General features: G+C 39.6%; 1 protein-coding gene across 2 annotated transcripts in view; it reads right to left on the reverse strand.

Moving 5' to 3' along the window:
* ABCC3 (ATP binding cassette subfamily C member 3) overlaps positions 1-23,559 on the reverse strand; it is an 88,775-nt gene that overhangs the window by 20,131 nt on the left and 45,085 nt on the right. For both annotated transcript variants that reach the window (XM_075177968.1, XM_075177969.1), the window contains exons 2-16: positions 20,131-20,307; positions 18,598-18,723; positions 17,344-17,481; positions 15,974-16,096; positions 15,799-15,860; positions 12,855-12,983; positions 12,273-12,491; positions 11,335-11,512; positions 8,984-9,145; positions 8,643-8,735; positions 7,030-7,233; positions 4,662-4,808; positions 4,124-4,211; positions 2,622-2,688; positions 1,349-1,475 (exon numbers count right to left, since the gene is read on the reverse strand). In XM_075177968.1, coding sequence (XP_075034069.1) covers positions 1,349-1,475; positions 2,622-2,688; positions 4,124-4,211; positions 4,662-4,808; positions 7,030-7,233; positions 8,643-8,735; positions 8,984-9,145; positions 11,335-11,512; positions 12,273-12,491; positions 12,855-12,983; positions 15,799-15,860; positions 15,974-16,096; positions 17,344-17,481; positions 18,598-18,723; positions 20,131-20,307 — 2,040 coding nt within the window. The remainder of the gene's footprint in view (positions 1-1,348; positions 1,476-2,621; positions 2,689-4,123; positions 4,212-4,661; positions 4,809-7,029; positions 7,234-8,642; positions 8,736-8,983; positions 9,146-11,334; positions 11,513-12,272; positions 12,492-12,854; positions 12,984-15,798; positions 15,861-15,973; positions 16,097-17,343; positions 17,482-18,597; positions 18,724-20,130; positions 20,308-23,559) is intronic.

Below are 23,559 nucleotides of genomic sequence, written 5' to 3' on the forward strand. Positions count from 1 at the left end.
GTAATGCCAGATGGTTGATCTCTGCCGGCCTCTTCATATAACACCTTGGGATGAAGAGAGTAGTCGCACGTGTTGAAGATTCTCAAGTCTCCACCTCAGGAATGTAGATTGCAGGGATAGTAGGAGCAAATAGCTTCACCAGCTGGGATAGCATTGTCCATCTGAACCACTTGGTTAAGATGAACAAAGTGTAGTTGCTCAGAAACAGATAAATGACCCAAGTGTATATATCATGACCCCTGGACTCAGTGGTGACGGTAACCTGCCCCCCAGACATGTGGTGACCACTTGCTAAGAAGGCACCGAAAAAAGGTCTTGAAACTGATGAATGGGACTGATCCATCCACCTCAGGGAAACAAGAAGTCTTGGAGGAAGACAGATTGTTCTCGCAAGTTGCCTGAGAGACCTATAGAATGAAAGAATTCTTCCCTTTTGGCTTTTGTTGATGTGTTCTCCAATGGCCAGGGCATTTGCCAGAGGACTCCCGGCATCACCAACACATTAGCTAAATCTATGGACGGCAGTCCAGTGGAGGGCAGAGCCTGCTAAGGTGACAGAACAGTGTCAGTTGATGGACACTGGACATCTATGACCACCGTGCATATGGCATGGCAGTATTTGGGTAGGGAGTGCTGCCAATGCTGCAGTGGTCACAGCGATAAAAATCGCCTCACTATCCCTGGTGTCCAGTGTCCACGTAACTTATGTCTTAAGGCAGGAACGGAGATGGAGGTACAGAAGTCCCAAGTAAGTTTTTTTCCCAATGCCTTGGCTCCTAGGAGACGGTACATAATCTGTCATCTGAATCCTATACTACAAAAGGTAAAATAAATATTATAATTCTTTCAATAACCAAGGTGCAGGTGTGTTATTTATTTCAGTGAAGATTATTTATTAACACAGTGTAACATTCACAAATGTGTAACGACCCATTGCTACCAGTAAGTTTTCTTTTCTGAACTGCAAGAAAAATTACTATTATACTTTAATGGAGTTGTTTTCTAACATACTGTAGATTCAAAAGTACGAACGTATAATACCCCAACTTCAACCAATCAGCATTCTGCTTTTACTCATCCGGTGGAGCAAAAAGAACAAATGTTTGGCTGCCAATGAATTACTCCTATTCTCTTGTTTAGTTCAGCATCATATTAGAACTGGAAGAATTTCATTAAAATATTTTATTAATGATAACGTTTCATTATTGAGAGACCTGAAATTTTAAGCAGTGGTTTTCACTTGTCAAATAATATATCCACGAATGTGAGAAATGACCCTGTTGTCAACAGTAATAACTACATGTAGGTTAGAAAATATTTTAGCCATATTTTATGTAATGCTACTAACCCGCACTGAGACCTCCCCTTCCAGCTTCTCCATTTCCCCAAGAAGAGCTGACACCAGAGACGACTTTCCACATCCAACATGACCAACGATGGCAACCAGAGATCCAGAGGGGACCAGCAAATTGATACTGAGGATGAGACAAAGGCTTAGAATGTTGCTGTCTTCCTATAATATAATGATGTAAGATTCTAAGGAACAGTCAGATAAACTAGGCTGAGGCTATCTGCTCCTTGTAGCAGCTGCAGTGGGATATCAGGGAAACACAGTGGCTTAGTGGTTAGCACCTCTGCCTCACAGCACTGGGGTCATGAGTTCAATTCCCAACCATGGCCTTATCTGTGTGGGGTTTGTATGTTCTCCCTGTGTTTGCGTGGGTTTCCTCCAAGTGCTCCGGTTTCCTCCCACACTCCAAAAACATACTAGTAGGTTAATTGGCTGCTAACAAATTGACCTTAGTCTCTCTCTCTGTCTGTGTGTGTATGTTAGGGTTTAGACTGTAAGCTCCAATGGAGCAGGGACTGATGTGAGTGAATTCTCTGTACAGCGCTGCGGAAGTAGTGGCGCTATATAAATAAATGATGATGATGAACACTGTGTCTATGGTTCATATCTAGAAAAAAAATGCCAATTTGGGGGTTTATTGTTCCTTTATTAAATATTGCTCTTCTATAGCACACTGCTAGTACAGTGTTTTACTATTTTCATTTAATTGGTGAGTCATCAGTCTCTCCAAAATCCAACACCTTTATCTTTCTGACGCTTCAAGATATCCCAATAGGATATAATCACTCAACTAAACAGCGTGTGACCTCCAGGATCTCAGAAGATTTCAAGATGTTAAATTACTCTGCTTGTGATCCTGAATTATTGAATGGACCTTTTTGATCCACTGTACTTCATTTTCCCCAACTGTCCCTCCCCAAATACACTACACAATAGAGAACTTAAGTAAGACATTAATGGTCATGATTGCGATATTCTAAAATAATGCACTTTTGACTCCACTTTCATAAAAATATCCCAAATATATGTAACCCACTTCTTTCTACATGTCTTCCCATGCCTGCATCATGCCCACACCTCTCTGTATGTTAAATCGTTTCTCTCCCTAGTTTACACGTGTTCTACATGTATTCAACCTTTCCACGGGTTCTCTTGTGACCTGCATATAATATATCGAGAAATCCATGAGGACGTATATGTATATAATTTTCAAGTGGTCATTCATACAGGAGAGATGCCACGTCAACTGGTATGTTATGATCGTTCTTACTTTTGAAGAATCGGTTCACTACTTTTTGCCCAAGTGAATGTCCCGTTGTGTATCGTGATGGCATTGCCTGTCAGCAACAAAAGTAAAAATATTGTTAAAAAATGAATTATTATATAATAATTAAAGACAGACTCTGCAAGAGAAATGAGTATATTGTTAGTAGAGATGCTCAGGCTCAGTTCCTCAGAAACCGAACACACCCGATCTTAGGGGATCCGACTCGGCTCGGTACTTTCGCACTTTTTCGGATTCCAAAACGAGCCAAAACGTCATTGTGACGTCGTCAGATCTTGGATATCGCGCATTTTGGAATTTATAAATACCGCCCTCCACGGCGATCTAGCGCCATTTGAGAGAGGGATACAGAAGGGGTAGCATAGAGTGTAGAGCAGTTGGGCAGGCAAAGTTAGAGAATTGAAACAGGAGGGTGGTAGCAGTGTTAAAGACAGCTCCATTGCTAATTGTCATTGCTAAAATACAAATATACTAGTCCTTGCAGACTTTTCTTCTGAATTTGCACCAAAAAGTGTAGGGTGTTATATGTTAGCAGTCCACAGGTTCCACAATATGAACATACAATATTTCATGACTGTAGTTTCATGAAGTCACACTAGGTGGCGCTACACTATCTACATTCAAATATTTCTATTTTTCAGATGTTCTATGTTAATGCACTAACTCACTTAGCTATTATACTTGTTTACGTCAGAATTTATTGGGCTTTGTACTATCCTACAAAAGAGGCTTTACTTGTTTTGTTCAATGCATGGTCTTTATTTATTTGCTTATATATTATTTTTTTTATAATACACACATGGGGTCTGAATCCTTAAGGAGAGCAAAGCATAAAAAAAGGAGTTACTTTGCACCTGGGCAAAACCATGTTGCATTGGAGGGGTAGGTAAATTTAAAATGTGGACAGAGATTTATAGTTGGGATAGGGCATGTCCTAGATCAGCTTTAAATTTCAGTGGAAAAATAAAGCTATCAAGTATTTGTGTGCTAGATGAATAAACAGACAATATATAACTTATGTGCAAAATAATAAACTAATTTGCACCCCTTGCATTGTAACATGGTTTGTCCCAGAGAACATCTATTCCTTTTTTTGTCTCACTTTCCCTAATGACTCAGGCCCGTGATGTTAATATATGAGTAATCTCCTGTAAATAAAATCTGTATAAACATTGAGTTCTGATATAATCGCATATATAGTAATTATTTCTCATGCCATCACATCAAAAGAAAATCTTATGTTTTACAAGGAATAACGCACCCCTTCCTATCGTCCTATAAATTATTCTGGATATTAGAAATCCCTTTGTAAATCTGTGACTTGTATAACAGCAGTCCTGGCGTTATATGGCAATGGACTTCCTTGTTGACTTACGATACCCTTATAATTTACAGTATAGTATACATATACCACCTCATTAAATGAGTTGCCTTTTACATAATGTATGTTATTCACACAAATTATACATACATTTTTATGAACTTACCAGGTATTGTTTTATCTTTGTTCACTGCGCTGGGGTCTAACTCGTCATTAGCCAAGAAATTCTGGATTCGTTTAATGGAAACACTGGCCTGATATAAACAAGTCAAATCATTTGTAAGAAAATAATCAGTAACTCACGATTACCATCGATAATCAAGTAAGATAGGATTGTACATGACTAACTGTTTTGTCATGGGTTGTATTGCTATTTTTACAACAATGATTATGAAGAACTCACGTTGTTATATGCTAAGTAAATAAAATATAATAGTCTTGGGGGGTATATTTACTAAACTGCTGGTTTAAAAAAGTGGAGATGTTGCCTATAGCAGCCAATCAGATTCTAGTTATCAGTTATTTAGTGCATTCTACAAAATAACAGCTAGAATCTGATTGGTTGCTATAGGCAACATCTCCACTTTTTCATACCCGCAGTTTAGTAAATATAGCCTTTAGACCTTTTTTGTCATAGAACTTGTATTTACAATGCCTTTAGTTTAAACTGTAGTTTTCTACAGATACAAGTTCTATTCTCTTACCTGTGCTAAGTTGCTTATGACTTGAGGAAGCATATTAAGGGGGAATCTTAATATATTGAATAGAGAAAGGGACACAAATGCTTTCTCAGCGTCCAACACATTTTGGTCATCGATGGTGACATACACAGCAAATGTAGTCAGGGCCACCTAAAAATGATGAAGAAACACAGTATATAAAAAAACATCTTATCGTGAGCGAATTTAGAAAAAAAACCCAAATGAATGTGACTACAATTGTAATAACTGTTAATTAGAAAGCATGGATGCCAGAGTTAGGTATTTAAAGATATATAACCAGCACATTGGGAGAACCATTGGATGTTTTCAAAAACAGTGAATATTAAGGTCACACCGATTTTCAATCTGACTGTTTAATCTTTGCTGGTAGGTCAATATATGTCATTATTGTGGAATATATTATATTGGGATAGAAGTGATAATTGTGTGGAATTTTATGCTGGGAAACTACAAGTCCCAGCATGCTTTTCTAGCTATCAGCTGGTTATCTAAAAGCAAAGAATGTTGGTGCTTGTAGTTTCACAACACCTGGAGGGCCACAGGTTGGTCAGGCCTGACCTAGAGTTTATATGTTCCCCCTGTGCTTTGTATAGCATACTTGCCAAGTCTCCCGGAATGTCCGGGAGACTCCCGCATCTGCCCACTTCCTAGTGAAGTGGGCAGAATTAGGTCCAAAATGCCGCGATTCTCTGAAAAATCGCGTCATTTTGGACCCGCCCCCGTAACGTAATGACGCGTACGCGTAATTTTACAGCGGCGGGCGGATCCAAAATAACGCGATTTTCGGATCCCCGTACGCTGCACAACCAGTATGTTGTATAGGTTTCCTCCGGGTACTCTGGTTTCCTCCCACAAACATACTAGTTGGTTAATTGGCTGCTGACAACAATGGACCCTTGCATGTTTGTGAGGTAGAGAATTCAGGCTGTAAGCTCCAATAAGCCAGGGACTGAAGTAAATAATCAAATATTCTCGGTACAGCGTTGCGTTATGTGGCGCTATATATATATATATATATATATATATATATATATATATAAATTCAGTTACTATATGAATATACTAGTAGTGTGTTATTGGTACAGATGCTATATATTTTATAATTAATATTAGCTGTAGGAGATATAATGTTGAGTTTTTAATGGATGTGTTTTCTAAATGATATTGAATGAATGAATAAGTAAGTCTTTCATAAGCCTGAACCAGATAACTTATTTTTACTACCATTATTATTATTTTTTGTAACATTTATTTTTAGCGCTGATCATAGTGTCTGTGCCTTTATGACTACTCTAAACCCTAAAGCCCCATTGTACAGGGTTCGAAGACAAGCAATGTGATTTATGGACTGGTTCCCATTTCCTGTACCTGAACTCTGGGTCCATCCTTTTTGTTGTAGGTGTCCTTAAAGAAATCAAGGCCCCTCAAACACTTGCCCAATTCTGAGTAGGTCGCAGCAGATCACTGTTTTGCCTCTTTCCCCTTCCCCATCATCACTCTGCTTCGCGCTACCGACGCAATGGTCCAGTTTAATACTGATTGGCGCTGAGACTTAAAATGTCAACGTAGCAGTACAGTATGATAACGGGAACATGAGGCAAGGCCGACTGAGATCTGTAGGAGCCTACATTGTAAAGACACCAGAGATGTGGCAAGGGTTTCAAGTCTATAACCACCAGAGAACCAAGATCTCCATTGTAAAACCACCTAGGCTGGGGTCTGCATTGTATAGAGGCCTCCAGAACTGGGAGAACATTGTATAGTAGTCGCTAGAATGCTTTCTGTCTTGTATAGAGGTTACTAGAATATATTATGCATTGTATAGAGGCCTCCAGAACTAGGAGAACATTGTATAGTAGTCCCTAGAATGCTTTCTGTCTTGTATAGAGGTTACTAGCATATATTCTGCATTGAATACTGTTCAGAGGAGCTGTGTTGTATGTGATTATATTTCTTGGAACTAATAATTTTTCATATATTTTATTTGCTAATAAATAAATGGAAAATAATACCTACATTGGGCAAATCACATCCACAGACATTTGCCCATTTTGCCATTGAAGAGTCTGTCTGACACTTAGACCAAAAGTTAACAACCCTCCCCTGCATTCCCATTTGTAAATGATTCAGCCATATGAGCCAACATGGCTGGTTTAGTTACCACTAGCTGAAACTCACTGAAACCAGTCTGGTATTACATCTCTTGTTTAGTTTTGCTTTTACTGGTGTCATAATAAGCCCTCTTAAGACTAATTAGGTTTCCAGTACAGGCAGTTCTAGTTGCATCATGTTTGTCTAGTATTATTTCTGATTGACTGAGTTTCACATTTAATGAATAAGTTATCTTTACCAAGAACGGTGCACTGGTCCATGCAAAGGTAGATAACGCATTGAGGTACGCCGATTTCTTAAGGACATTCAGTTCTTTGCTGCGTATTTCCAGGACTTTCTGGGCGAACGAGGGCTCCCAAGCATACAGCTTTAGGACTTTGATACCGTTTAAAATTTCATTCATCAGTTTGATTCTAGAATCCTTGTACTGCATTTGCTCAACCTAATGGAAGCATAGCAAGAAGATCAAGTAGCCAAGAAATTGAAAGGCAAGCATCACAAAAATAATATGTATACATATGCTGTTAAATTAGCATCATAAGTACACATATTCATACGTATGCATACATTAATTCCATTTACAGTCCAATTCTACAGTTTTCTAAAATTTTTACATGTTCCATTACTTTCCAAGCTTCAGATAGACTAAAATAAAATTGCTAAATTCAAACAGGGTGAGTAAGTTCTATCATGTTTCTGCCTTTTGGAGCATAAATGAGTGTGTAGTTTGAGCCAAGCATAGTAATATTTGCATTTGAACTAAAAAAATAATATAAAATGAAGCCACACAAGCTCAATTAGGAGACATTTTACATTTTATTCTAAACTTCGTTTTAGCTGCAAATTCAAATTTAAAACAGTGGCTAGGTGGCAGTGGCAGGTGAAACAAATTGGATCGGCCCAAATATGGCGATTGTACCATGAGCAAGTTTGAGGACATGGAGCCGACCAAATTTGACCAATTTTCGAACCACTTAGAACACTGTTTCTGAAACCCAGTCCTCAGGGATCCCCTAACAGTGCAGGTTTTACAGGTCACAAGTGAAATAATTATACCACCTGTGGATCTTTCAAAATGTGTTCAGTTAGTAATGAATTCACCTGTGCTCCAGCAAAGAGATATGGAAAACCTGCACAGTTAGTGGTCCATGAGGACTGGAGTTGGGAAACACTGGCTTCGAATAATGTAATCACTTATTATTTGGTTCTTAATGATGTCAGAGTGTGACAAAGGTAATAGAAAATTTTGCAGTCCTTTGTGAAATCTTGATTTTCTCATGGGTTTCCTCAGCACGGAATAAGAGGGACCAAAGGCAGAACCCGTATTAAACAGATATGAAGAAGGAGCGAAAGACTAATCGAACCATCTAGTAGCTGGTTCCCTCCGAAGTTTCCCTCAGGATAGCTGCTGCTCTTCAAAAGAACATTTCCTAAAGTGGAAATGTGCTTTAATGCACAATTGACTGGGGAATTTATATAATCTTTCTCCTTGAGTCGTCTATTACAGTATGAAGAGGTTGGCTATTAAATATGCATTTAATATATGTAATTGTGTCCTCTATACAAAGACTGTTGTCATTTTCTGTATTTTTAGGCTGGGTAGTCACTCATTCAATGCAACTCTTCCCCAACCATAGTCTTGGGCACATGACTATTAACTGTGCTTGGAAAATTAGGTAGAAGCTCTTCAACAACTGTATAGAGTGGCGGAACTACCACGGCTACAAGGTTCGAAGGTTAAGATTGGGCCGATCCCCCCTTTCCAAGGCCCACGGAAAGGGGGGTCACCCCTGTCTGCATACTATGTAATCTCCCCAAATTTGAGACAAGTCTGTACATTGGAATTCTTACTTGAAAGGCCCTGGTTTTCATGGCAATAAAAGCATTAATTGGGATCAGTAGAACCATTACAGCTACTCCAGCCAGCACAGAAGGTCCCAGTGTCTGTATACAAAAAATACAAATAATTTCAAATTCTACAGCATAAAAACAGAGATGGATAAAATAACTAATTTGAGATCTGGCAGTTCAGACCTAAACAATAGAGACATTGGTTATCCAATAGCAACATCAATATCAAAATAAAGCATCATTTGATACTTAATGACTTCGGACTGGTTATGGGGATGATACTGATCTTATGTCCCAGTCAATTATAACTTGAAATACTCAAGAACAATGATATTTTTTACCTGCCAGAGAAAATAAAGAGCCAGACATATCTGCAGGGGAGCCGACCATAACATGTTGAGAAAGGTCGTCAAGTCTTGGAAACGTTGAGCATCTACCGACATCAGATTGACAACTTCCCCAACTGTAGATGAGCGCTTTGCTGCATTAGTAATCACCAAAGACTGCGGAAAACACAAACAGAATATTCAGGTGAGGCTACAGGTGTTGTACCTTTTTCCAAATCAATAGTTCATTGAATAAGTTAAATTGGTGAAACATCAGCGTCTTTGAGTGGAAATATTGGTTAAATAGTTATATTGGCTGATAGCGTTCAAATCCCTCACAGATAAAGGTATGGAATCTTTCATCCATAAACTTGTCATCTTGGAAATTTCTCAACACAAGAAAGAAAAACTAATCATTGGTGGTACTGGCATAAACATAGACATTAAGGGCCAATTTAATTCAGACACATTTCCGGATACTACACGATCCGACATCACAAATTTTCCTGCACACCTCTGTGGGGTGTAAGGAAAGATCAACGACATTGCTTAGCTGTGGAGTGCCTTGGCGACCATCCTGGGGTCTATGTGAGGAGCTCTGGTCTACAGGTGTCACAGATTGGCCAAAATGTGAACATAATTTGCCACCTAGAGCAGTGATGGCTAACCTGTGACACTCCAGGTGTTGTGAAACTACAAGTCCCAGCATGCTCCGCCAGCTATCAGCTAGTTATCTACTGGCAAAGCATGCTGGGGGTTGTAGTTTTCACAACATCTGGAGTGCCACAGGTTAGCCATCATTGACCTAGAGTGTGGAATTGAATTGGCAACCTGGTAATTACTAGGGACTCCTGCAAGGAAGTGGTGGGCTTTGCTTTGGAATTCCAGCAGGTCGTTCCCCAGACAGGGACTGTAAGCTGAAGGGGAAGAATAAAAATCATAGAACAAGGGTAAGGCAGAAAAGAATCGGGGTTGAAGTATAGGTCAAGGTCACTAACAAAAATAATACAAATAATTAAATATAGTCAAACTGCCCCAGGTAGAATGTACAGCACAACATAGAACTAGGCAGAATTCTGTTGAAAACTGTTGCTCGAGTACTGCAGAAAATAACTGGAATATATTTAACAGTGGGTACAGAATGCACATGACAGAGTGCGGCTAATCAGGGGCATCAATACAAGGTTCAGAGAGCTGGGTGCACTAGAGATATCTGCAATCAGGCATGTTCACAAGAAAGATTGCGAACAGAAAGACAACATCTAAGGTTATGCGATTGCATGAAGTGCTGCTAAATAGAGGGGTATGTCAATGGAAGTGTAGGGGAAAAAAAGCTGTAAATAATTAAAAAACAAAATGTCATACTGGCTTTTATTTATTGAAGCCTAGCCTGTTCCCAAAGTCAGATAACATTTGAAAACAGTGAATGCTGTATATGTCAATACAGTTGCACGCTATAACCTTGTGAAATGAATTACATGCCATGTGACAACACATCAAACAGATGATACTTACACAGGTTTGCTGAATCGCTTAGCTGCAGTTTATTCGGGGATGTCAGGATGGTACAGTCACAGGGCCTGAGTCATTCAGGCAAAAAAGGAGTAAATGTTCTCTGGGACAAACCATGTTACAATGCAAGGGGTGCAAATTAGTGTATTATTTTGCACATAAGTTAAAAATACTGGCTGTTTTTTCATCTAGCACACAAATACTTCATAGCTTTATTACTACACTGAAATGTAAAGTTGATCTAGGACATACCCTACCCAAACTATAAATCTGTCCCCACATTTTAAATTTACCTCCCCTCCAATGCAACATGGTTTTGCCTAGGTGCAAATGTTACTTCTTTTTTATGCTTTGCTCTCCTTAATGACTCAGGCCCAGCGAGTCTTGTAGTTTCAGCAATCACACAAACAAAAGTATTTACAATTTCCCACGACCCTGCGTCTAGCAAAACACACTCAGACACCTCGCTAGTGACCGACCAACTAACAGCGCCCACACCACTAACCCATCTATTTATGTTTCCTCCCCTGCTCTACTTAAACTATAAATCAGTCGCACCCATGTGCTCCACCTGTGCCACTGTGATCTGTGTATGGAGACGTGTGGAGACTTAGCCCTGTCTGCAGCATGAACCTGCAGACTGCCAGAGCAAGTGTGAGTCTCTCCCTTAACATTCTGTGGCAAACTGCCCATTTATGCCACAGCTAATACAAGATTACAAGAATTATATGTCTCACTGTGTCTTATAGTGAATAATGATAGGTGAAAGGAACTGTAGAATGTGACGTCAACTGAACGTTGACCGGCCCTTTGCTGAGCCCATCCAGCCACCACTCGCTGGAAGCAGAGCGTACCTTCCTGTATATAATGCCGGTGATAGCGCTCCTCAGCCTCATCCCTGTCACAAAGCAGTACTGGAAATGTTGATGAAGGATCAGTGTTTGAGCAATAGACGAAATGAACATCAACACCGCAATGCTGAATCCCCACCAAGATGGTGACGTCTTGTCTTTGGTGAACATTATCAAGATGCTTAACGAGACAAATGAAATTGCAGAGATGTTAAACCATATGTCAAGTTTCATTTAGAAATCATTTACAAAACATGAACAAATTAGCAAAAGTTTTTTTCAACTTTTAATTATTCTCATCATCCTCATCATCACCATTTATTATATAGCACCACTGATTCCGCAGCGCTGTACAGAGAACTCATTCACATCAGTCCCTGCCCCATTGGAGCTTACAGTCTAAATTCCCTAATATACACACACAGAGACAGACAGACAGAGAGAGACTAGGGTCAATTTTTATAGCAGCCAATTAACCTACTAGTATGTTTTTGGATTGTGGGAGGAAACCGGAGCACCCAAAGGAAACCCACGCAAACACAGGGAGAACATACAAACTCCACACAGATAAGGCCATGGTCGGGAATTGAAGTCATGACCCCAGCGCTGTGAGGCAGAAGTGCTAACCACTTAGCCACCGTTATTCTCAGTAGGCAAGTGCCTGGACAAAGGTTTTTACCCATGCTAATGCTGCTTGTATCTAACAATTTAGCAAATAACTCTGGTTTCTTATATAGTCCCCATATTTACAGGTTCATGACAATGTCCATAGTAGTATTTCATCATAGATAGATATCATACATATATATCACACAACAAAGCCTATTTACACCTAAAGTATAAATCCAGTCATGACCATTTATAAATGGACATAGGGAATTTAGAAAATGTTGACCTTAATGGGTTTTTGCTAACCATCTAAGTACATAACAGATCATTACCTTAGTAACTGAGGGTTCACAAAGGACAGGAGATCCTGAAAAAGCTTAAAAATTGACCCAATTAAAAAGTAGGGTCCAAAGGCCTTGATCAAAACTTTTAGGAAAGAGGGCTCCGCCTTCTTTTTGTTGTTCACGATCAGGACGTCTGACTCGGTTGGCTTTTCATCGACATGATTAAGTTCTGCTTCTTCAGTCTTAATGTATTGTACTTCCTTGGTCCTGAAATGCAGTATACATGGGGTAAATGACGTAAACTAAATCACATGGATATGTGGTAACTGACCACTAAATGTGGACATCAAAAAAATAGAGGTCCAACCCAAGATCCTAAAGGCCACTAAAAATCCAGTTTTAAATGCAGAATACACTAATTTACTAGTACATTTAACACTGCATTTGTATCTTAGTAAGGGGGGTTTTCTGATGTACACAATATTCTGTTTATATACAAGGTGATCAGAAATCCATTGGCACGTTAGTCAATCAAACAAATTATAATGTGACTTACATTAATAAGTAGCCTTAAAACCTTCTATCACATAACTTTAAAGTGGGTTCAGTATGACACTGTACATAAAGTACCTTAGCTTGTTTTTCTCTTTTTCCCACTCTGTAACCAGTTTAGAGACAGCCGATTTAGATGTATCGTCTTCATTCAGAGACCAAAGATCCTTTTCTTCAAGAGGTCGTTTGTAGCCCAAAATAGCCATCCTGTATGTATATGAAATAACCATCATTACTCCATTTCAAGTCTAACACTAAAAAAGACATGTATGGATCAAATAAACAGATATTGCAAATATTCTTACTTCAGTGTTGGCATGAGGTCATAAGAATTATTGTCAATCCAATGACAATTATACAGTTAAATAATTTAAGGGCATTTGTCAAGACAAAAAGAAGCATGCTAATGAGGCTAACAAAAAACATTGATTTTTTTTATAACCCATAATAAAATCATCATCATCACCATTTATTTATATAGCACTACTAATACCGCAGCGCTGTACAGAGAACTCACTCACATCAGTCCCTGCCCCATTGGAGCTTACAGTCTAAATTCCTTAACACACACACACAGACTAGGGTCAATTTTGATAGCAGCCAATTAACCTACTAGTATGTTTTTGGAGTGTGGGAGGAAACCGGAGCAAACAGGGAGAACATACAAACTCCACACAGATAAGGCCATGGTTGGGAATTGAAGTCATGACCCCAGTGCTGTGAGGCAGAAGTTCTAACCACTAGGCCACTGTGCTGCCCCAATAATGCATGTTTCTCAAATATTCACTATAGAATAAACCATTGTTGTTGATTGTAATGTTTCTTGCAGATGTATTTCAAAACAAAGGGTACAGATATAGCAAGTGTGAGAATTACATCTAGCACATCAAGGTGATTAATGTAAACTGCTGTGGTGGTTTAAGGAAATAGATCTGTCTGCAACAATCTCACACTTATCCATGATCTAATCATCTCTACTTCCTTCAGCCTATTTGCCATTACTGAAACTTGGCTCTTTGCCTCTGAGTCTGAAGCTCTCTCCAATGGAAGTCTCTCCCTCTCCTACTCTCCTGGACCAGGTGGCTGTCAACGTGGTGGAATAGGCTTCTCAATCTCCCCTAGCTGAACTTTCAATGTCATTTCTCCCAGCAACCCAACCTCTCCTCTTTCTCAGATACAATCTCGTTTCACAGTCATGTATCGTCCCCCTGCCCAGTTTCCAAACTACTTTACTGCTTTGCATCCAGGCTCTCTTAATTCCTATCCACTGGCCTTCTCATTCTTAGGGATCTCAACATCCCCTTTGGCTACCCTACTGATAGTGCTGCCTCTAAACTATTTTGACTTACTTTGTCCTTTGATCTCTCCCAATGGATGCCATCTCCAACCCATCAAGATGGACACTCCCTGGACCTCATGTTCTCTTGTCTCTATTCCATTCCTAGCTTTTCCAACCTGTCCTCACCACAATCTAACCACTAGATCCTTTGCCATACCCCCCCTCCCCCATAACAGCACACAGTGACACCTCAACACTCTTGACTGATCCTCTTCTCAACCTCAGGTGTACTACTCCTCTATCCTATTAATATCCTGTTCTGCCCTGATACAGCAGTCTCTCTCTACACTCCACTTACCACAGCCCTACCTCACATTGTCTCCAGTGATCCAAGCCGCAACTTTGACACTCCAAACAAACCTGCCTCCTGCAAACGTGCACCCAAAATGCTAAGTGTTATTGGAGAAAATCTCACTCCAATGTCAACTTCTTCCACTACAAATGTATACTTACTTCTTACTACAGTGCCCTCTATCTCACCAAGCAAACCTAGGTCTTTAATATCTACCCATACTAATAGCAATTAACATCTCACTGCATTTTTCAACTTGTGTCTCTGCCCCCCTCCTCCTTCCGTCAATGATCTTGACCTCACCATCTACTTCAAAAGCAAAATCTTCACTATCTGTCAAGAAATCTGCTCTAACCAGTTTCAGCACCCTACACATACACCTTGACCTTCACTCCCCTATGCACGCTCGTTCTTTGTCTCCTGTTACTGATTACATGGTCTTTCTCTTACCCCTCGACATAACTCCTTTCTTCTCTCCCTAACCCACCAATGTTTATCCCCATCCAGCACGCCTCTTCATCCTGTTCCACTCTACTGGCATTGTTACCTCCATCTTTACAACATATTTCCCTAATCTCTCCTATTCTCAATAAACCATCTCTCAACCATACCGATATCTCCACCTACATCTGGGTTTCACTCCTTCAGACATTGAGTTCCTTGCATGTCGCCTATTACTTCAAAACATTGCCATAAAAGACCATTTTATCACTCTTGACATTACCAAACCCCTTATGGATTCTCTCATTCTCTCCTGCCATGACTACTGTAACCTCCTCCTATCTTGCCTTCCACCCACTCTATCCACATTCCAATCTATCCTAATAACCTCAGTGAGATCTCTCTCTCCTGCTGTTTCGCCTCTGCTGCATGACTCTGCAAATTCCTAAAATTCCTACACTGGCTTCTCATAATCATCTATCTGTGACCTGTGCCTTGCCTCCACTTTGACTACCACCTCTTCATAACACCTCCAAGACTTCCTCTGTGCTGCCCCCTCTTATGGAACTCCTTACCCAGCATTACTCTCTCCCTCTAGACTTTAAGCTCTAAAGAGTAGGGCCCCCTCTACCCTATGTTTCATGTCTGCCCCTTCCCCGTCAACTTTGTATGTTCTTGTTCCCTTTCTCGTTATGATTTGCGTTTTGTATGCTTTGTTGTACCAACTGTTTGTTGCTGCCGACTTTTGTGGTGCCTAACAAATAAATGATGATGATGTATTTTATGAAACTAAAGCTTAGTGTATTTATTGTCATTAAGTAATGCTTTCAACATGTAAGAAAAGCAGCAAGCAGTAAAAGTACAATTAAACCTATACATTGAATCTTGCATTCCACATGCTGAGACTGATGAGGATGGTAATTAATTCACGTTAATTACATTATACTTACTTGGTAAACCACCAAAATGTTAATCTCGAAAGAAAACCAGCATCGGATTCTGGGCAGGGATTCTGAGATGCAAATTTACACACAGTTAGAAGCGGGAAGCTATTCCACAGATCTAGAAGTATATAAATTACATATACATACTAGTAGTATATACATTCACAGAGAGCCTACTCACAGGATCGGTGCTGACGAGAGAGAAGAATGGACGGGCCTCTTTGAAACAGGATAAAATAAGTTCCACCACGAGTAGAGAGAAATAAATAAAAAATGTAGTGAACCTGAATCTATCTGTAACAACCTGAACATAAAACAGAGAAGGGCAAATAATGTTGTTAAGCATTAGTGTATAATTTGCTCTAAATATCACTACTGATCTCCATGTCATCTGATAAAAATCAACCTTAAAAAATATTATTTTTATGCAAAGAATTTAGTAAAAAAATATGTTTTACTCCTAACAAATAGCGTACTGGAAATTGTTATGGATGGAGCGATCTAATATAGATGGAGCGATCTTATGTAGATGGAGCGATCTAATGTAGATGGAGCGATCTTATATAGATGGAGCGATCTAATATAGATGGAGCGATCTTATATAGATGGAGCGATCTAATATAGATGGAGCGATCTTATATAGATGGAGCGATCTAATATAGATGGAGCGATCTTATATATTTTTGGAGCGATCTAATATAGATGGAGCGATCTTATATAGATGGAGCGATCTAATATAGATGAGCGATCTAATATAGATGGAGCGATCTTATATAGATGGAGTGATCTTATATAGATGGAGTGATCTAATATAGATGGAGCGATCTTATATAGATGGAGCGATCTTATATAGATGGAGCAATCTTATAGAGATGGAGCGATCTTATATAGATGGAGCGATCTAATATAGATGGAGCGATCTTATATAGATGGAGCGATCTTATATAGATGGAGCGATCTAATATAGATGGAGCGATCTTATATAGATGGAGCGATCTTATATAGATGTAGTGATCTTATATAGATGGAGCGATCTTATAGAGATGGAGCGATCTTATATAGATGGAGCAATCTTATATAGATGGAGCGATCTTATATAGATGGAGCGATCTAATATAGATGGAGCGATCTTATATAGATGGAGCGATCTTATATAGATGTAGTGATCTTATATAGATGGAGCGATCTTATAGAGATGGAGCGATCTTATATAGATGGAGCGATCTTATAGAGATGGAGCGATCTTATATAGATGGAGCGATCTTATGTAGATGGAGCGATCTTATATAGATGGAGCGATCTAATAATTTAAAAAGAAATATTGCAAAAGAAATACAAGTCAGGAGTATGTTAACAGGGCCACGAATATTAGTCTGATAATGAACATAAATGGGCATGTATTTAGGGATGAAATACAAGAATACACCTTGGGTCCTCTTTTTGTCTCATGGCTTCAAAAGTTAACTAAGTGCAATAATTGTTTAGTTGAAGACAATACAAAGGTAAGATAAAATGACTACTTTCAATGAATGGCCGGTTTCATAGACTTACCTTATTTACAGATGACATGACCTTGGAGCGGAAGGGAATTATAGCGCAAAGTACCGCTAGGAACCAGAACATGATCAAGACACCTGAAGACTGCACACCCTTCAGTCTCTCATACTGAATAAGTATTGTCGCCATAATCTGCATTGATAAATAAAAAACGTGTAAATGGTTATAAAAGGAATAATACATAAGAAAAAACAAAAGTTACAAAAATGCATTTCTTAATACCAGGGGACACTGACATCTACACCTACAGTGCATTTGTAGCAACGTATCTGAAAAATATATCACACATCAGAAGTCTAGATAATGTACTTGACTGTTGTTGCCTCTCTAGCAACTTGAATGTATCTGGGTTTTAAATTCAATTTGCATGTTAACAGGAAATCGGACAAAAAATGTACCTATAAACATTTTGATTATTTTAAAGGAGACCATGCAGACAAAATTTTATTTTGTGTCTGCAAACCATAGTTTATCTCATCTGAATTGGGAAATGTGCTTGATTAGTGGTCCATTTATTTTTGGAAACAGTAAGTCAATGTACACACTTTTACACTGACTATAATTTTACATTGACTATAATTAAGTCTGGTTGACTAGTCACACAGATCCTGTTAATCTGGATTTACAAGGAGCACACATCATATAAACATAAGCATTGTGAGCTCCGGTGGAAAAACTAATTGTGTCCTTGAAAAACCAGGACACTTGGGAATCTGAGCATGGCGGTCAGCACTGTGACACAGTATTTAGCATGGCTATCTCACAGCACTGGGGTCATGGGTTCGATTCCACCAAGGCCCTATCTATGTGGAGTTTGTATATTCTTTCCTTGAAGTTCACAGAGGCAGGAACTCAGCAAGAGCACTGGGCCATTGGCCGCATCCCATATATTTAGAACTTTGTATTTTATTCTAACTCTGCGCCCTTCACCGAAAACTAAAGTTCACTCCTTATCTATAGATATCTATTCTATGCTCTTTTTATATCTATCTATAACACTTTTTTTTATAATCAGGGTTTACTAGAGTGATTCCATGGGGTATATTTACTAAACTGCGGGTTTGCAAAAAGTGGAGATGTTGCCTATAGCAACCAATCAGATTGTAGCTGTCATTTGTTTAGTACATTCTCCAAAATCTACAGAATCTGATTGGTTGCAATAGGCAACATCTGCACTTTTTAAACTCCGCAGTTTAGTAAATATACCCCCATGTCATGAACTTTTATAGAGACACAGATGATACAAACCATTGTTATTCCAACTATAAGTGGTGTGACGAAGTACACTGGCGGAGGGGGCTTGTTCTGAACCAGTTTATGGAAAGAGTAAAATAGGTCTGCCCAACACACACACCACAGTAGTACACCAAACACCTGAAAAAAAACACAAATTAATGGTTTTACAAATGAGGTCCAGTAAGACAATAATACACAATACTACTTTCCTGGATGACATTCTGTTGCACACCAATATATTGATTTATTAATTAACGCACCATTAAATGATTTATTCTGAAGCCACAGACAATACCTATGGCTAGATTTACTAAACTGTGGGTTTAAAAAAGATGGAGATGTTGCCTATAGCAACCAATCAGATTCTAGTTATCATTTTGTAGCATGTACTAAATAAATGACAGACAGAAACTGATTGGTTGCTATAGGCAACATCTCCACTTTGGCAAACTCGCAGTTTAGTAAATATACCCCCTAGGGTTAAGCTCCACCAACAGGATGCACAAGTGTAATATACATGGTGAGAACATTAGAGGTCATCTAGGTTTTCGGTGTTCACATAAAAGGTTTACTTGAAACACTTCTTATAATCAACATAAGGAGACAACGGCGTAACTACCGTAGTAGCAGAGGGTTCAGTTGTTAAAACCCCAGTACTATATATATACAGATTTTTGTTCACATGGGGTAGATAATGGGACCCTTCCAAATTCTATTCTATGGTGTCCATTCAAGTCTAGTTACACGTCAGGTTAGGAAATATGTTAATACTTTTAATACATAAGTTCTAGGACACGACATTACTAGGTCATGATGTGAGGTTCCTTTTCAAGCTGCTAAGAAAATATATCATAGGTTATATATTTATGAAAGTCTTAAGACCATACTTACCAACTATTAAAATTTGTTTTCCGGGAGCCTGCCGGGGGGAGGTGGGCGTGATGGGGGGCGGGGCTCCAAAATTGCGCCATTTTGGACCCACCCCCGTGATGTAATGACGCCATTTTACAACGGGGCCAAACGCCGCGATTCATGGTGAATCGCAGCATTTTGGATCTAATTTTGCCGACTTCACTAGGAAGTGGGCAGAATTTGAGAGATTGCCACACTCTCCCGGGAGTCTTTGAGATTCTCGCAAAATGCGGAAGTCTCCTGGACATTCCGGGAGAGTTGGCAAGTATGCTTAAGACATCTGAAAAATGAATTCATGTAGAGTATAGCTGGGGCGCACGGAGGATTGCGTGGGGGGGCAGCAGCTCCGTTTAGGCAGAGCTGTCCTATACAGCAGCCGCGACGCTGTCAAAGAAGCGTGCGCGGCGGTTCTGTATACAGTACAGCACCGCCGCGGACGCTTCTTTGACAGCGCCGCGGCTGCTGTATAGGACAGTGCCGCTTTAGTGGCCATTTAGTTAGCGCAGGGGGGGTTTCTGAAACTCAGAAACCCCCCCTGCGTGCGCCACTGTATAGAGAAGGGGAGAGAAAATATACAACAACAATACTGAGCTATATATATACACACATACAAATAACCAAAACAAGTCTTACCGTTTTCACCTTGCTTAACAGAGACAGCACAATGTATCCTCTTCTATTATATTTTAAATAAATAATATAAAACGGCAGCATAACCCAAAGATAGATACAGGGGATCCAAGCAATAACTGTATTTTGAAAACATGGGGTCAAGTCTGGGTTGTCTGTGTATAATGTGAGGTTGGGATCCTGCAATAAATCAGAATAAGAAAAATAATTTTAGTTCAATATCTTTAATGCTTTACTTTCTACCTTATCGCAGACAACAAATGAGGCAGAAATATGTATTTGTATGTTGATAAACCATTATCTTGCATGTTAAAAGTTGACATGTGCAATTTAAAGATCAATTGAATTCATCCATTTATAACCACATATAATGAAGTGTGTTTAGAAAATCTGAACTGTTATGATTTAAAACGCACCATTTGCCAGGATACAGTGGTGTAGGACATTGTGTGACCTGAAGAATTGTTATTAAGGTTATAGCCTATCAATTACATACACCCAACATTCCTGAGGCTTGTGAGACAGTCCTGGATCACGGCATCCAACTGGGATACGTTGTTAGGCCATTGTCTCTGTGTAAAATTAGGTCATTGTGGTGGACATCAAGGACATAGTGGAGTGCACTATTGGGTGGTACATAATTCGCTGGGGTCCAATCCCATAACTGAGACACATCATGATCTACATTTATGATTCACAGCCTCATTGATTGGATGCATTCTTATTGAAGCCACTTGTTCCTGGTGAATGGATAGGAGGCACTCTCAGCAATGTCATTGGTTCCTGGCAAGTGGATAGGTTGCATCTGTAGTGATGTCACTGGTTCATTGTGAATGGATAGGTTGCACCCACAGTGATGTCACTGGTTCCTTGTCAATGGATAGGTTGCATCCACAGTGATGTCACTGGTTCCTTGTAAATGGATAGGTTGCATCCACAGTGATGTCACTGGTTCCTTGTCAATGGATAGGTTGCATCCGCAGTGATGTCACTGGTTCCTTTTGAATGGATAGGTTGCATCCGCAGTGATGTCACTGGTTCCTTGTGAATGGATAGGTTGCATCCACAGTGATGTCACTGCTTCCTTGTGAATGGATAGGTTGCATCCACAGTGATGTCACTGGTTCCTTGTGAATGGATAGGTTGCATCCGCAGTGATATCACTGGTTCCTTGTGAATGGATAGGTTGCATCCGCAGTGATATCACTGGTTCCTTGTGAATGGATAAGTTACATCTGCAGTGATGTCACTGGTTCCTTGTGAATGGATAGGTTGCACCCACAGTGATGTCACTGGTTCCTTGTCAATGGATAGGTTGCATCCACAGTGATGTCGCTGGTTCCTTGTGAATGGATAAGTTGCATCCGCAGTGATGTCGCTGGTTCCTTGTGAATGGATAGGTTGCATCCACAGTGATGTCACTGGTTCCTTGTAAATGGATAAGTTACATCTGCAGTGATGTCACTGGTTCCTTGTGAATGGATAGGTTGCACCCACAGTGATGTCACTGGTTCCTTGTCAATGGATAGGTTGCATCCACAGTGATGTCGCTGGTTCCTTGTGAATGGATAAGTTGCATCCGCAGTGATGTCGCTGGTTCCTTGTGAATGGATAGGTTACATCTGCAGTGATGTCGCTGGTTCCTTGTGAATGGATAGGTTGCATCCACAGTGATGTCACTGGTTCCTTGTAAATGGATAAGTTACATCCACAGTGATGTCACTGGTTCCTTGTGTATGGATAGGCTACATCTGCAGTGATGTCACTGGTTCCTTGTGAATGGATAGGTTGCACCCACAGTGATGTCGCTGGTAACTTGTGAATGGATAGGTTGCATCCACAGTGATGTCACTGGTTCCTTGTAAATGGATAAGTTACATCTGCAGTGATGTCACTGGTTCCTTGTGAATGGATTGGTTGCACCCACAGTGATGTCACTGGTTCCTTGTGAATGGATAGGTTGCACCCACAGTGATGTCACTGGTTCCTTGTGAATGGATAGGTTGCATCCACAGTGATATCACTGCTTCCTTGTGTATGGATAGGTTACATCCGCAGTGATGTCACTGGTTCCTTGTGTATGGATAGGTTACATCCGCAGTGATGTCACTGGTTCCTTGTGTATGGATAGGTTACATCCACAGTGATGTCACTGGTTCCTTGTGTATGGATAGGTTACATCTGCAGTGATGTCACTGGTTCCTTGTGTATGGATAGGTTACATCCGCAGTGATGTCACTGGTTCCTTGTGTATGGATAGGTTGCATCCGCAGTGATGTCGCTGGTTCCTTGTGAATGGATAGGTTGCATCCACAGTGATGTCACTGGTTACTTGTGAATGGATAGCTTACATCCACAGTGATGTCACTGGTTCCTTGTGAATGGATAGGTTACATCCGCAGTGATGTCACTGGTTCCTTGTGTATGGATAGGTTGCATCCGCAGTGATGTCACTGGTTCCTTGTGAATGGATAGGTTGCATCCACAGTGATGTCACTGCCTTCTTGTGTATGGATAGGTTACATCTGCAGTGATGCCACTGGCAGATTGGTGTTCTTTTCTACATTATCTCATTTTTCCTATCAGATATTTTGTAAGGTATGCTGCAGGTTATAAAAACAGATCGACAAATATACTAAAGAAAATGAGCATCAAAACAATACAGTAAAAAAATGCATTTTTTAGTGATGATAATCAGGATAAGATGAGTCATCTTTCATTTTAACAGTAGATTAATTATTGTTACTGATTGCTATTTTGAGGATGATTTTTTAAGGAAATACCAAAGTCTTTATTTTAACGTTGAGCATAGACCAGGGTACAAAACGGCTGAAACGACTGACACATTGGCTAAGTGTTTAGATGAGCAAACCGTTCCAGACAGTTTGGAATTTTGTAGGAATATTTCCAGTTTTCCTGGCTCCAACAAATTAAAAAAATAAATAACAATTTTACTTTAGGTAGACTGAACTCGATTAATGCAGAGAAAATACAATTCACATCCATTAATAAAGAACAGGAAACTATGTCAGCAAATCCAAGGGATTGCATGAAACAGCAAAGAACAGCAAAGTTTACAAGTTAATTTATTTATTTTTATCTCAAAGACTCCCATTAGCAACGGGCAGTGTTCCCCATACCATGCTTGCTTTGCTTCACCACCCCCTGAAATTCTCATTATGTTCTCAATACCCTATAGGACAACTTTTGAGTTTAAATGAGAGATGAACAAAATTTTTCAAACTGTTATTTGCCAATGAAATTTGGCCTTAAATGTTCCCCATCCTATCCTGGCTACACCATTAACAATAAATCAACCTTTGCTGTCTCAGCTATATGCAAATTTATAAATACATTTTGGAATGGAAAAGAAAAAGTTAACTTCAAAGACTGTATTAAAGGAATCTTGACAGAAATCCTGATTTGCCTAAA

Source organism: Mixophyes fleayi, chromosome 6 (genome assembly GCF_038048845.1).
Source record: "Mixophyes fleayi isolate aMixFle1 chromosome 6, aMixFle1.hap1, whole genome shotgun sequence".
Classification (NCBI taxonomy): domain Eukaryota; kingdom Metazoa; phylum Chordata; class Amphibia; order Anura; family Limnodynastidae; genus Mixophyes; species Mixophyes fleayi.